This window comes from Nymphaea colorata, chromosome 14 (assembly GCF_008831285.2).
Source record: "Nymphaea colorata isolate Beijing-Zhang1983 chromosome 14, ASM883128v2, whole genome shotgun sequence".
Taxonomy (NCBI): domain Eukaryota; kingdom Viridiplantae; phylum Streptophyta; class Magnoliopsida; order Nymphaeales; family Nymphaeaceae; genus Nymphaea; species Nymphaea colorata.
Genome location: NC_045151.1, coordinates 7975113 through 7991623, shown reverse-complemented (window position 1 = coordinate 7991623; position 16511 = coordinate 7975113). Strand labels below are relative to the sequence as shown.

The following is a 16511-nucleotide window of genomic DNA, read 5'->3' as shown; positions in this document are numbered from 1 at the left end:
AACACACAATATACGTGGAAAACCTCAAAGAGAGGTGAAAAACCACGGAGAAGCTCTAACCTAGGTGCACAACCGCAACCCTAGGAGAGAGAAAATGTTATTCCACTTAATTCAACACTTACACATAAGGACAATATATAGAGGGAGAGAGGAGAAGCCGCCTAGGGTACCGAGCCCGCCTCGGTACCCGCGCCCCATAGAACCGGGTCCAGATATGGACACGGTTCCCACAACAACATATTCTAACACTCCCCCTCAAGCTTGGCATACATGTCAAACATGCCAAGCTTGCTAACATTTTTTTCGAATGAAGAAGTACAAAGCCCTTTAGTTAGGACGTCTGCAACTTGATCTTCAGACTTCATATATGGCAGAATCAGCTCCTTTGAGTCAATGCGTTCCCGGATAAAGTGACGGTCAATCTCCACATGTTTGGTCCTGTCATGTAGAACTGGATTATTGGCAAGATTAATCGCAGACTTGTTGTCACAGTACATCTTCATTTTATCTTCCAGTTCCACACCAATATCAGTCAAAAGGATCTTCAGCCACAGCATCTCTGTAACTCCCATTGCAACAGCCCTGTACTCAGCCTCAGCACTAGACCTCGAACACACTTCTTGCCTCTTGCTTCTCTAAACAACTAGGTTACCTCCAAGAAAGATACAATACCCTGTAGTGGACCTCCTTGTGTCAGTGCAACCTGCCCAATCTGCATCTGAGTAGCCCTCAATAGTAAGTTTGTCTTGTCGAGTATACAGCAGTCCTTTTCCTGGGTCATTCTTTAGATATCCCAACACTCTTTCTGCACTCTTTCAGTGACAATCCGTGGGAGCATGCATAAATTGACTTAGCACATTTACCGCATACGTGATATCAGGGCGAGTAAGAGTAAGATAGATAAGCTTACCTACTAGCCTCTGATATCGCCCTTTTCCTTCCTCATCCAGAATAGTGCCTGTCTTGATACTTATCTTAGTCCCTGATTCCATAGGAGTAAGATAGGGCCGACAACCAAGTTTACCTGTCTCCTTTAGTAAGTCAAGAGTGTACTTCCTTTGATTCATAACCAGCCCTGTCTCTGATCGAGCAATCTCTATCCCCAGAAAGTATCTCAGTTTACCCAGATCCTTGAGGTCGAATTCTTTAGTTAATCTCTCCTTCATCTTCCTGTTTTCTTCCTCATCACTATCAGTGACAATCATATCATCAACGTAGACAAGGAGAAGACTCACCAGACCATCTCTCTGCTTTATGAATAGGGTATGATCTCCATTTCCTTGCTTGTACCCAGTAGACTTCATAACGATCCTTAGTCTCTCAAACCATGCTCTCGGCGACTGCTTCAAGCCATACAAAGCTTTCTTGAGGTGACAACATTTTCCCTCTTGAACATACCCGGGAGGCATGCTCATATAGACTTCTTCCTCCAGATGGCCGTTCAAGAATGCATTTTTAACATCAAGCTGGTCCATGCGCCACTTCCTGTGCACAGCAAGAGCAAGAATAACCCTCACGGTCTTCAACTTTGCAATAGGGGCAAAGGTCTCAAGATAGTCAATCCCATACTTCTGGCTGAACCCCTTTGCAACCAGACGAGCTTTATATCGATCTACAGTGCCATCAGGTTTATACTTCACGTTGTACACCCACTTAGAGCCAACTAAGTGTGTCCCTTTAGGGATATCAACCACTTCCCATGTTTTGTTCTTAGCTAACGCACCCATCTCCTCCGTCATAGCATGTAACCACTTGGGATCATCCTTAGCATCATCCACCGACCTGGGAATAACAACTTTGGATAAGGTTGTGATAAAACATTTGTAATTTGTACTGAGCTTAGCATAAGAAACAAATCTCTGAATAGGGTGAGAAGTACATGACCTGGTGCCTTTGCGCAAAGCAATGGGGAGCTCTCCATTCGATGGACTTGGGTCATCCAGGGAGATCACGGGATTGGGATTGGTTCTATCCTCATCACCAACATCTTCCACTGTAGCTTTCTCCTTTCTGACATAAACCTGGCCAAACAAGTGATCCCTGGCAACAGTGGGCTGAGCATCCACCGTGACCCCTTCCATATAACTGCCCTTCTCATTACTGACCGTGACCGTGTCAATCACACTGGGACTAACCTTGTAGTCCAAAAACTCCATAAACTGAATCAGCTGATTAGAGAAATACTCTTCCCCTTTGTGCCCAATACACTCCTCCTGAAGAGGATTCACCGGAAAATACGACTCATGTTCATGAAATGTGACATCCCTCGAAACATACACTTTGGAAGTAGTGGGATCCACACATTTGTACCCCTTCTGAGTGGAAGAGTACCCCAAGAACACTCCTTTAATAGACCGGGGATCAAGCTTTTTGAGAGTAGGGCTATGATTATGCACAAAACAACTGCACCCAAAGACACGAGGAGTAAGAGGCCACGGATTCTGAGTGGGCCACAGGGTAGAATAAGGAGACTGACCATCCAACACCCTAGTAGGCATACGGTTAATGAGGTGTGCACTAGTGAGAAGTGCATCACCCCAATACCGCTTCGGGACATGGCGTTGGAACATAATGGCCCGGGTAACATTCAAAAGGTGACGATTTTTACGTTCAGCTATACCATTTTGAGGAGGGGTATAACTACAAGAGGTTTCATGAACAATACCCTTGCCTTTCAAGAAATCATCAAGGGATTGAGAGACATATTCCCTAGCATTATCCGTACGGAAAGCTTGAACAGTCGTATGGAATTGAGTCTCAACAAAGGCAACAAAGTTTTTCACAACTGCTGGAACCTGACTACGGTCTCGCAATAAGTACACGAACGTACATCTAGAGTAATCATCAATAAGCGTCAAAAAATAGTGACAACCACCACACGTGGGTACTCCAGAAGGACCCCAAACATCGGAATGAACTAAGGCAAACGGATGAGTGGTTTTATTCAATGAGATAGGGTACGAAGCCCTGACATGTTTAGCCAATTGACACACTTCACAAGCGAAGGAGTCAATGGAAACAGAAGCAAACAAATGAGGAAACAACTTCTTTATTAACTGAAATGGGAGATGTCCAAGACGCTCGTGCCATCGCAGAACAGTAGATCTATCATTCACACCAGACAAGTGACCACTCGTGGCAGAAATCAATGCTGAAGCAACTTGTACCGGCAATCTGTAGAGCCCGTCAGTAACCGAACCAATCCCAATCTTCTTCCCCGTCACCAAGTCCTGCAGGGAACAATGATCAGCAGAGAAAATTAGATTACAGTTTAATTCTTTAGTAATACTGCTGACAGAGAGTAGGTTCACAGGAATATTTGGAACATGCAAGGCATTGTGGAGACGGTATTTGTTCAACAGGGACAAGCTCCCTTTCCCAGCCACAGAGATAGAAGACCCATCTGCCATAGACACGCGTTGCTTGCCAGAGGAAAGTTGATATTCTTGAAAGAGTTTAGAGTCCCCTGTCATGTGGTGAGTGGCTCCACTATCAACAATCCAATCACCAAGAGAAGGGTTACCTTGATCAGTCGAGGCAACGAGGGCTTGGGCTAGCTGAGCCCCTTCAGACGTGGAGGACTCCTCAAGGGTAGTAGATAGGCGGCTGATGTACGCCTGTAGCTCCTTGAGTTGAGCAGGGGACAACTTGGACTTTGCACCACTAGAAGAATTGCTCTGACTGGAATCAGACACAGAAGGGCTACGCTTGCCAGAGGGAGGACGACCTCTGACCAGTCTCTTCTCGGGATGAAGATCCCAACAGAAATCCACCGAATGCCCCAACTTGTTGCAATGAGTGCAATGCCGGGCAGGACGCTGCCCAGTCCCAGAGGCACGGCTGACAAAGGCAGAAGGGCCATGACCGGTGTCAAGATGCATCACCTGGCGACGTTGTTCTTCAGACTCAACTCGGGCATATACTTCCTCTATCCCCGGAATTTCATCACCATTAAGAATTTGGCTACGAATAGACTCAAATTCATCCCGCAGGCCTCCCAGAAACAAAAACGTACGGTCCATCCATTCCTTTTCCCAGTAGAGGGAATGATCTGAACCGCACTTCCACTCATCAGTCACATGATAATCTAGCTCCTCCCATTTGGTCTTCAGGGCAGCATAGAAGGCAGCAACAGACAAATCACCCTGTGTCAGGGAGTAAATACTGTGTTTAATCTGATAGGTACGCAGATGTCTCTTCTTGCGACCATACATCTTCGCAAGCACAGTCCACATATCAAAAGAGGTCGGCTTTCGCAGAATGAGGGGCTGGATATCGGAGGACACAGAGCTGATAATCCAGACCTTCACTTGGCTGTCCTCCAACGCCCACGTTGCCCAATGAGGATCAGATTTGATGGGCGCAGGTTTGTCGCCAGTGATGTAAGAGAGACGCCCACGGCTAGTAATCCCAATCTCGAGAGCGGCAGACCAAGATAGGTAATTGTCCTTGGTCAGACGGATGGAGGTGACCTGGATCGGCACGTTCTCAGTCTTGGAAGCGCTGCCCGCGTCAAGAACAGCATCTTTTTGAGTCCCCATCGCGTCTGCCATCACAAACACGCACACAGCAACAAGAGGCACAGCGGCGAGAACTAGGCAGAGGCGACGGGAATGAGGCAGCGGCTACGGAAGGCAGGCGGCGACGTTCCTGGGCGACGCTGGGAACGATGGACGGCGACGGTGATGGGCAGCGGTGGCGCGGGACGACGGCGGCGCTGAAGTGGGCAACGACAGTGATGGACAACGGCAACGCAGCAGAGAACAACCGCGCCGGACGATGGCGGCGCCGCTGGCAGCGCTGGACGGTGGCGGCGCAGCTGGCAGCGCTGGACGGCGGCGGCGCAGCAGAGAGCGACGGCGCAGCAGCGGCAGAGAAAAAAACGGAGGAAACAGCAGCGGCAAAAAACCGGCGGAAACACGACGATCACACCAACGATCTCTCACGCGTTGGCTCTAATACCATGTAGAAACACACACCAAGATGGAGAGAAAGAGAAGGAACACACAATATACGTGGAAAACCTCAAAGAGAGGTGAAAAACCACAGAGAAGCTCTAACCTAGGTGCACAACCGCAACCCTAGGAGAGAGAAAATGTTATTCCACTTAATTCAACACTTACACATAAGGACAATATATAGAGGGAGAGAGGAGAAGCCGCCTAGGGTACCGAGCCCGCCTCGGTACCTGCGCTCCATAGAACCGGGTCCAGATATGGACCCGGTTCCCACAACAACATATTCTAACAGTCATATATATTGTTCTCGGGTTTTAAGTGGTGAGGTTTTTCTCAGGTATAATACGGCGTGATCGTTCTTTTTGGTATAAAAGGAAGAAAACGACAAATTTTAAAAAATCAACAAAAATTACTAAAAATTAGATGAAAATAGAAAAATGAGAAACTAATAAGATGATTGCAGCAATCAGCAGCAATCAGTTTGTGTAGTATATATACATGTGTTTAGGGATTTTCGAAATTCTGAAACCTCGAATGTTAGCTTCAGCAATAATCATAGAAACACGAAAGAACAATGGGGCCTGAACAAGCCAAAAGAAATGAATGTTTATGTTGGAAAAGGGTGTGCAGAAAGCTTATTTTAGATAAATGTTCTAAGCTTGCAGCAATACGTACGACAAGATTTTCCAGCAATCAGTACCTCTGTGGGAATGTTCAACCGCTTTGGCATGATCTTCATGCATAACTCCAACGTTGATGTTTTTTCCCCCAAATCCAAACACTGAGATGAGCCCTCTTCCCACCGAAATGTTTTCTTCTTCTCTAAAAATTTTAAACAACTCGTCTCCTCCAAAGTTCAAAGCAGTCTAGGGTTTCTTTGTATTTTCACATTAATTTTTTTCAATATTACTGTCATGCTATCGTTGGGAAAGTTATCCAAACATAGCAAAAAAGCTGCGAAAAAAACACAAAAAAACTTGTTTTTTTCACATCTTTTTCATTTTACTATTTTTTTATAAAAAACACGATATTTTGACGTCTTGCAAAAAGTGTTTTTTTGCATTTTTATCGAGTTTTTTTTTTTTGGAAAGACGCGATATATGTCACTATGGTTATAACTTATACATGGTGACGACGTGTGCCGGTCCTCATACCTCTGAATGGATCAATTCAAAGGGATTAGTGGGGAGAACTTCTTGAACCAAAAGCTAGACTTTTAATTTTCCTTAAAATACACTTCTTACAAAGAAAATTATCTTCACAAAATTCCTTAGCAAAGGATAGATAAGACTGCTTCTCTAAATTAAGATGCTTTAGTCTTTTGTGAAGAAGATTTGTGTCTATTTTGTTCACAAAATGACAGAAACTTTTTTGGCTGAAGTCAACAAAATCTATGTAGTACAAATCTCCTCTTATATGGTCTTCCCCAATACGCATGCTGGAGTAGCAATCCCAGACATTGCTCTCCTGAGATGAGAAGAGAACATTGCATTGCACCTGTAGTCAGTTATTTGAGAATTAGACAAATTATTTAATTTAACTTGGATATACATCTAATATTGAAAAATTTGAAAATTCCTTGCAAGTTTTCTAGTACTTTTAATGCCTCAACTTGTCCGATGAGCCATAGGGAAAAATTTGCTAAAATAAATAGGTTTACACTTTTCATTTAGTAAGCATGAATTCATTAGCAATCATGTGAAAGAGGGCGCCAGAGTCCAAAGACCAAGAAACTATACCCTCATTTGTTGAGATGGCAGCTTTGGTGAAGGAATTCCCCTTGACCAATGCTTGAAGAGCTTGAACAAGTTGAAAGATAGATGCTTGCATACCTCTCATAGATGCTTGAATCTCACTTAACGAAGATTCTTCTTTGTTCTCCACAATAACAATTTTCTCTTCTTTTCTTCTTGATTGTTTGATCTAATGTTATAATAATGACACCCCATGTTTTTGTAACATTTTCATTGTTTTTGTAACTTTTGTTTGTTGAAATTGGTCTATAAGGATTCACATTGTTTCTTGGTTTTGACGTGGCAAGAACACTATCATTCTTAGAATTTGACTTGAAAATCTTTGTTTCTTCCGTGGTTAGTTCAGTGACAACTTCTTGAATACTGTGTGGTCTTTCTCCATGTAGAGTTTGTCTTCTTCAACTTGTAGTTTTCTAAGAGCCAAATTGGTTGTCCACTTGGATTCATACAAAAGAAGTTGATCCAATAATTGTATATCTCTGTAAAATTAACTAATACACTTTTCTTCTTGTTGACTAAGCTGACATTTCTTTGAAGATTTGCTATGTGAGCAACTTCCTTCAAGGTGAATGTTTCTTTGATTATTTGATATAATTTCAAGCATCACAAGCTAGTTTGAGATTAAAATTGTGGTGTGGAGTAGCCAAATTAACACTCGCTTGAACCCAATGAGTGGCCTTGTGGTGGCCAAATTTCCAAGCTCTCCACTTTGTAGAATAGTCATTGATGGTTTTTCTCTTTTGTCGTTATCGGATGATTCTCCAATTTTTCCCCTGAACTTTCTTTGGCAGAACAAGTGATGGTTGACTGGTTTCTCTTTGGATCCATTAGCATATCCCCAAAGATTTGTTCCCTAAAAAGTATGCTCCATAGAGGCAACCCATGTTCTATGGTTGGAACTTAGAACAAGAAAGTTTGGGGCTACGTCACACAGATGTGGGGAGTGGGTGCCAGTGAGGATGCGGGTGCTGATGCAGCAGATCCAAAAAAAATTGGGTCTGGTTACAAGGGCATACATATATATATATATATATATATCTATATCTATATATATATATATATTCATAGTGTATGTATAATTATATTGTCGTTTCGTCGTTTCTTAGCCTAGTTTGTTATTTCTGTAAATAAAGAAATAGAAAGAGAGAGATGGAAGAAAGAAAAGAGGAAAAAAATATTGAAAGGGAATAGAATGGGGGTGCGGCTGGGGTGCGAGTTGGAGCCGCACCGACGTCTACGCAATGCGGGTGCTGCCCCCTTTTTGAAGGGTCCATTTGACATACGTTTGGGCTTATTGACACAACCAAAATCCTTATCCTTCGTTTCTACAAAAGAGTGATCAAGGTTGAGATAACCACACCTTGAAGAAATATTTTTGAGCAGCTTGAAGATACCAAATAAATTTTAGAAGGGCTTTGATCAACAAGCCACAAAAAAGGCAACTAGCAGAAGCTCCCACACAACTTAGAAGTTTGATGACAGCATCTTCATATGTCTCACAAGCAGGTTTCTGCTGCATACAACAACAACAGCAACATTTTCAGAAGATCATCAACAAGGAGGCTGTTGACGGATCTTGATGTATGGGTCCCGGTCTGGACCCGATCCAGTATGTCCTGGTTTGGGCTTATACGATTGTAAACCCTAATCTTAAGTGTGAATGAAGTTTCAAAGAGAGAGAGAGTCTGGCGGCTAGTGGGCACTAGACCGCCTCACCCGTGGTTTTTTCCCTCTAGTTGAGGGTTTTCCACGTTACATCTGTGTTCGATCTTCCGTTCTTGCGCGTCTATTATTTCTACATGGTATCAGAGCCGTGAAGTTCCAGCGTGACTGGTTCGTTTTTTTGCTTCTGTTGTGTTCGAGTGGGAGGAGGACTCGTGTCGTTACTGTTCTTTGCCCATTGCCCGACGGTTCTTACCACGTGTTCGGCTGGCCAACACTATTCATCGCATAACTTAGATCATCGCTCGACGCCGTTGGAGTTCCGGCGTCTTTTCCAGCGACGTACTCAACGCCGTTGGAGTTTCGGCGACGTTCTGGACACCGTCTGGAGTTCCGGCGTCTCTCTTTTCAGGCGGCTCTCTGTTTCTGCCCTGCTTGTTGCCGTGAAGTTCCAGCCAACACCTCCGCTACTCAGAATCTTCATTGCCTGACCGCCTGTGGTTCCTGCTTCCGTTTGACGTGTCTTCATTCTGCTTCAGCGCTGTTGCCGTTTTTTTCTTTCCAGCGCGACTGATCTTCTCCAACGTCGTCCAAGTTGCTGCTCACTGAGACGACGTGGCGATGCCTGGTCCATTGCTCGATTATGTTTGTTCAGGATCCACTATACCCAGCGTCGCCCTTCTATCCAGAGTTGTCAGTGTTGACTGGTCGCTCGACTATATCCGCCGTGATCTTTCGTCGCCCGACTCCCTGCGTCCCTCTGCCTTCTTGCGGTCGCCTGAGGGGTCTCCATCGTCTGTCTCCTTCAATGTCGCCCTCAGCCTGCTTGCACGTCGCCCTTATCGTCACCCGACGCCTTCTGCTCTATCGTCTTTGCTGGAGTGCTTCGAGAGTCACTGTAGACGCCCTGCTGTCGCTGCTTCTTGCTGCCAGACGACTTGTTACTGTCTGTCCAGCATTGCTGTGCCAGTCAGCGCCGCCAGCGTATCTGCCTGCTTCGCTGGGGCTGCCCTTTGTCACTGCAGGAGAAATTTGGGTGTTCTATCGACGTGATGGCGGATTTCCGTATGGGAGAGTGGATCATCGACAGTGGTGCTACCCACCACATGATCGGCGATCCTAAAGTCTTTCATGGGTATAAGCTTTCGTCAAAGGGGGAGAATTCTATGTCAAAGGAAGAGTATTCTTCGAGTCAGGAAATTCTGTTTACAGATTTTTTAGACTACAAGCGTGAATCCGTTGGTCCTTCTATTGAGGTTCTTGAACAAGAAAGAAGTGGAGAGTGTTCTACTGGGGCAGGAGAGGAATGCAATCGTCTGTTTGGGCAAGTTTACTCTAGGCGAAGAGTCTGTACTGATGAGATGACAGGTGGTGAGAATTCTACTCCCAATCCAGTTAGTCCTTCCCTGGATGACCCAAGTCGTGCTCAGAAGCAACCTGTTGAAGAAGAGATTCAGACTGTTATTGCAAGTGAAGAGCTTCCCATTGCCCTGCGAAAGGGTGTCAGGTCATGTACTGAACATCCTATTGGTAACTTTGTTTCATATTCTAGACTGAGCAAGGACTACAAATGTTTTGTATCTTCTCTTTCTTTGGCTATGATTCCCAGGAATGTTGCTAAGGCTCAAAGTGATCCCAAGTGGACTTATGCAATGCAAGAAGAGATGGAAGCCCTGAGAAGAAACATGACGTGGGAAATTATAAAGATTCCTGAGGCGGCTCACTTGGTTGGATCTAAGTGGGTCTACACCATCAAGTACAAACCAGATGGAAGTGTTGAAAGATACAAAGCTCGTCTTGTGGCCAAGGGGTTTAGTCAGAAATATGAGATTGATTATTTGGAGACCTTTGCTCCTGTTGCGAAGATGAAGACTGTCAGAGTCATTATCTCCTTAGCTGTGATGAAGGAGTGGAAGATATACCAACTTGATGTCAAGAACGCATTTCTCAATGGAGACCTTGAAGAGGAAGTATATATGTGTATGCCTCCAGGATATGAGGAACCTGGAAAATGTTGCAAGCTAAGGAAAGCTTTATATGGGCTCAAGCAATCTCTTCGAGCATGGTTTGAACGACTTAGACTTGTCATGAGACAATGTGGATACCATCAAGGTAATGGAGATCATACACTCTTTGTGAAGAGAAATGAGCAAAAAGTTACTATTTTTTTGGTATATGTTGATGATATGATTGTCATAGGTGATGATGAAGATGAAATAATTAAGTTAAAGAAACTGTTGGCGATCGAGTTTGATCTCAAGGACTTTGGTAAGTTGAAATATTTCCTTGGCATTGAAATTGCTAGGTTTGGGACTAGCCTTGTGCTAAATCAACGGAAGTACACTCTAGATTTGTTAAAGGAGACCGGGAAATTGGGGTGTAGACCAACTTCTACTCCTCTAGATGCTGGCCATAAGCTAAGTCTTAGAGATGGGGAGCCTCTTTGTGAAGAGGCCAAAAGAAGATATCAATGTCTTGTAGGGAAGTTGATTTATCTTACTCTCACTAGACTTGATATTACCTTTGCTGTGAATGTGATGAGTGAGTTCATGCATGCTCTCACGGATGCCCACTTGAAGGCTGTTGACAGGATCTTGTGCTACTTGAAGAGAAATCTTGGCAAAGGTCTCTTGTATGTCAAGCAAGACACTCTTGGGATTGAAGGTTATTCAGATGCAGACTGGGCAGGCTGTATTGACACTAGGAGGTCCACCTCTGGCTATCGTATTTATTTGGGAGGGAATCTCATAGTGTGGAGAAGTAAAAGACAAGATATTTGTTCTCGTTCCAGTGCTGAAGCAGAATACGGAGCAGTGGCTATGAGAGTTTCAGAGCTTTTGTGGCTAAAAGTATTGTTGACTGATATTGGTATAAAGGTTGAAGAACCAATGAAGATGTATTGCGATAACAAGTCGGCAATCAACTTGGCCAACAACCCTGTGCTTCATGACAGAACAAAGCATGTTGAGATTGATCGGCATTTCATTCGAGAGAGAATTGATGCTAAAGAACTTGTACTTCCTTACATGAGATCTGAAGACCAAACAGCTGATGTTCTGACGAAAGCTCTATCTTCAACTTCATTCGAGAGAAATGTATCCAAGTTGGGCATGTTTGATATGTATGCCCAACTTGAGGGGGAGTGTTGACGGATCTTGATGTATGGGTGTGGGTCTGGACCCGATCCAGTATGTCCTGGTTTGGGCATACTTATATCATTGTAAACCCTAATCTTAAGTGTGAATGAAGTTTCGAAGAGAGAGAGAGTCTGGCGGCTAGTGGGCACCAGACCTCCTCACCCGTGGTTTTTTCCCTCTAGTTGAGGGTTTTCCACGTTACATCTGTGTTCGATCTTCCGTTCTTGCGCGTCTATTATTTCTACAGAGGCAAACAAGCAGGAACCTCAGCCATGGTTCTGATACCATTTAGATCTTGACAGAAATGTCAACAAAAATATATTGATTCGACGATAATGTCAATAACTGAACACCGTGGAACTGAATGAGAAAGTGTAGTAATATTCAACAAAAGCTTCGAAAGAAGCATAACACGGAATGGGATGGTATGTTACTTAGAGGAGGAGGAGCTAGCTGTTGGGACTAGCCAATGGCTAGTCCAAGTCTTGGTTGTACCAGACAACTAGTTTGCTAGAGATAAAAGGGAACACAGAACTATACAAAATAGATTTATACATATGTACATATACATATATATATATATATATATATTATATTAAAGAATCAGGCGTATAGAAGATGAACCACAGATTGCATATGCTGAAAACAGAGTTGAAGGAGAGGAAGAAGTGCTGGAATGGCTGAGGCAGAGAGAAGAGAGAAGTAACTGCTGCCTAACCCTAATCTTCGTATATGTTAAACATAATTACATTGGAACCAAAAATACACCAAATAATAAAACAAAATAACAAATACTGCCATTAATGAGGCGCCGAACTAATAAGACGCAAGTGTTCCTAAACGTCCTTATTTCTTAACATTTAACATTATATAGATATATTATATGCCAGAACATATCATATGTGTGTGTGTGTGTGTATATAAAGAGAAAGAGCACATGCACATGTTTCTTAATAGCCACCCTACTGAAGAGAGAGAGAGAGAGCTGCAAGTGCAAGAGCTTCAAATAAACTGTTGCGTCTTCTCTTCAGGTCTTCTTGGCTTTACAGTTTTACTTTTTCATTTAACAATAAGAACCTTAATTAGCAATTGCTTTCAAGTTTGATGGCGATTGATCAGTTTAGGAACTGTTTGATTAGCATTTAAGATCATTTTCATTTTTGCTGATTCTTGATTCACCAAATAGCAAACACAGTGTCATTATAAATTTGAAACTGGATTAGAAACCATGAATTTGTATTCAGTCTTTCTCGAGCTTCATGAACAATGAATGGATCCATTTCATTAACCCGAGACATCATCAGAAAAGATAATGTTGATTCAATGCGAAACTTACAGAGGGGGGAGTAGTGTGCTATGTTTTTGGTGCATGTGTGCACATTTACTCGTTTGATTTGGTCATGTGTGTAGACAACTGTCTGCAGCAATTCCTTTATTTTGAAAGCTAAATTCGTAGTTAGCACTGAACTGTGAACTGACTGGATATGAGCATTCATTTGCAGTACTGATTATTGGGATGTTCATAGAAAAGAACATTCTTAGTTCAGTGATTTTTTTTCCATGCAATGATGAACTAGGGTAGTTTTGCTAAGCAGCATTTTTACTTGTTATTTGATGTTTGCTAAACATTTGTGTGATGTTAGCTGTAAATCAAATACTTAATGTCAGGATGTTTTTGAATTTGACAAGTATCGACATTTCCTGCAACCGACTTAAAATGTACTGAAAGGACTCTAGTTTCATAACTGAGTCAAATTTTGGAGACTGTAGGCTCTTCAATGCTTTCAACATTACTCTCTATGTCACATAGGTACAAGTACGGGTACCGGTATGGATGCGGGTAGGGGTTCAGACTATTTTCAAAAAACTTGGGTATCGGGGTACGGTTATGTGTGTGTGTGTGTGTGTGTGTGTATATATATATATATATATGTACATATAACATGAAATATGAATTCAAACAAACAAAATAACATATTCTTGACATGATTCAAAGAATCAAAAGTTATAGATTCTAAACAGATATTGGAACAAAATATGAAAATACAGCTCTGTATGCATTTCCCGGGTGTAAATGGTGTTAAGAAAAAAAAATGGAAATCCTAATTTTGGTTAGGAAAGGACTCAGTCAACTTTGACTAAATCTTAAAATAGATGGATATGGTCTCGGGTACGTTGACCATATCCAATACTGTTTGACCAGTACCCAAGAAGTGCCTGGGACAGTACTAGTACTGGTGTCGTACCCAACTGGTACGGGTAAGCTGCCTTTACAGCGGTACCCATGTGATAAATTTACTGTGTTATATATAGATAAGCTGAAATATCTTTTCTCCTTTCTTAAATTGCTTTTTCTGTTTGTGCTAATATTGTTTTTCTTCCAGATCTCTGGGGCAGTGATCGAGATTGTTGAGTCCAAAACTTCTCGTTCAGATCGAATAGCACAAATATCTGGTACTCCAGAGCAGAAACGCACAGCAGAGAACTTGCTCCAGGCATTTATAATGTCCACGTAACTGTTTTTTGGGCGTTGTTGGGGTTATTCCTTGTTTTATTGTTCACCATGTCTGTCTCAAGGGTTTTCTCCATTTGAGCTCCAATAGCTTTTTTGTTTTTTCATTTCATACTAGTTAGGTATGTCCTCTAGAGGTGTCTGATCGCAAAGTATCCCTTTTATTTCTGCCTCCCTTGTCTATCATGATGGAATGTCATAGCTGGCAGTTTCTAGGGTTTTTTCCATGGTTTTTCCTTCTATTTGTCTCCAGCTAATATCTCATACGTCTACATTCATTCCTCCTGCATGATGATTTTGTTTCTGTTACTCCAAATCAGTAAATGGGTCCTGCTGCTCTGATATTTCTCCATGTTCTTAATTGATGCTCATGTGGAACTTTACTCTTATTTTCATGCGTTGTTCTTCGTGCTCGCTGCTCATATTTTGTATATACACTTTGTCCATAGAAATTGGTCTCTGCTTTACCTTGTGCATAGGTTCCTCCAAATTATTAACTGATTGCTGGTATATTTCCCATTCTGGGCATGGTTTTTGAATAGGCCCAAGATGATTAACTTCCATTCCGGAATAGATTGTGCAATGGGGAGTAGTATACTGTACAGCTCTCTTCTTGTTTCCAATTTTCATGATGGCAACAACATTTTGTCATTGGTCTGAAAAAAGCTTCTTCCTGTTATCTGCTGAAAAAGCTTCTGGCATTTTTTTTAAGAAGCTTGAGGTCTTGTCAGAAGTGTACTAGACAGTGCTCTCAGGCTCTCAGCTGCTCTTATCAAATATAAATGCTAAAATTTGGTTTCCGAACTTTCTTTTACTTTCTTCAGCTCTCAAATCTCTTACTTTTACACCAAGCTTCAACTAGCAGTGTGCTGGTTGTGTTCAATTTCTTGTCATGAACATTAAAACCATCGAACTTTGTCTTCTGTCAGGTCACCACATGTTCTAGCTTGTCTCTTTTTCCTTCTTTCCTTCCCATGTGAACCTCTCCATATTCATCTACTAAGAGTGTGACTTCTACTGTCTTTCACACGTTGATGTCATGTTCACTTCTGGTCAAATTTCTTGTGGTGTCCGTTCTTTCTGCAGGCTGAGGGGTTCTACTTCATGGTTTCGGGGGTTCTTAACCTGTTTTTTTTTTTAGGAGTGGATTTTGTGAACGGGTTCTAATGGTTCATCCCATGGGTTTCTGATAATTTTCTTTTGAGAAGATAGGGTCTAGTTTCTGACGGATTTCAGGATGAAAATTGGGACTAACTACTACCCTCACATTGAAAGTTAGGATGAGGTACTGCTAGGATGTCGGCTACAAGACTATGCTTACATTTCTGTGCATAGTTGTCTTCTTTATGGGTATGTGTTCGGTGGAACCTCTTAAGGTTCCTGTATGTGCAGTTAAACCTGAACTCTATACAGTGTATATAGATTCTAGAAGCTGCTGCGGATTTGAAGAAAAGCCAAAAGGAGTTGCCCGTGTCTTTTCACTCTTTAATTCCTTATTGGTGTGCGTTAGTTTGTTTGTCCTTGTCTTATCGTTCATTTGGCTGGTTCATTGAACTGAAGAGTGGATATGATCTGGCAGCACTTAAACTTGGAATTTTACGGCTACTCTTCTGCTTAAAAGTTGCCAGTATCGTGAAAATGTGCTTGTGGTGATACTGCTGTCCGTGGGAGCAGATAGGGTCACGCAGTGATACCTTCTTAAGGTGAAACATCCACCAGAAAACATCCGTACTGGATTCAAACCGTCGGTTAGGACAGTGGCAGTAGAAAGCAATCCAGGTTTTATGTTTCATGCTGCTTTGCTTATCACTGTACGCCCCCGTTTGATTGCATGAAAGATTTCTCATGTAAAATATTTCTTGAAAACATTTCTTGCAAAATTATTTTCCACTTTTCAGATTTTACCTTCATAGACATGGGATTTTTTTTTTCTTTTGATGGAGAAGTAGAAAAATGAAAAAGGTTCTCAAAATAGAAAACAGGTGGTAAGAATATATTAGGAATTGATGCCTATTGACCGATTCGTCTAAATCGTTTGGGAATAAGAAAAAGTTATAAAAATTCATTTCTTCGAAAAATGAACTAATAAAATTTGAAAATAATTAAAAAAATTCTCAAAATAATAGAGAAACATTTGAACCGTGGTATCCTTGAGGTGGCCACAGAAGTGAATCAGTTTGATGTGATTCTGGCATAGGACATCATACGGAGCTGGGCACATTGAAAGTCCGGCCGCTTTGAAGGAAGTGGGGGCAGGCTTACGCTAGGACGGATAGTGGTAGATCGTGGAAGGTTGGGAGGCCGTACTAATGCGGTTGACTCTCTGCCGTTGCAGAAAGGTATTACCTATGCAGATAAGAATGATAAAGGCCCCAAATAAGGCGTTATAAAGGTGAACCTTTTCCTTCCACTGGCATCGAGTACACTGAGACTATGCTTTCTGAAGTTGGACAGACAAGATGTTGCCTCATACTGAGTAAAAGCCATG

General features: G+C 42.4%; 1 protein-coding gene across 1 annotated transcript in view; it reads left to right on the top strand.

Moving 5' to 3' along the window:
- Positions 1 to 14412, top strand: part of LOC116267539 (KH domain-containing protein At4g18375) — a 36420-nt gene extending 22008 nt beyond the window's left edge. Inside the window, exon 8 of the mRNA XM_031649316.2 lies at positions 13896 to 14412. Coding sequence (XP_031505176.1) covers positions 13896 to 14027 — 132 coding nt within the window. The 3' untranslated portion in view covers positions 14028 to 14412. The remainder of the gene's footprint in view (positions 1 to 13895) is intronic.
- The last annotated feature ends 2099 nt before the right edge of the window (positions 14413 to 16511 follow it).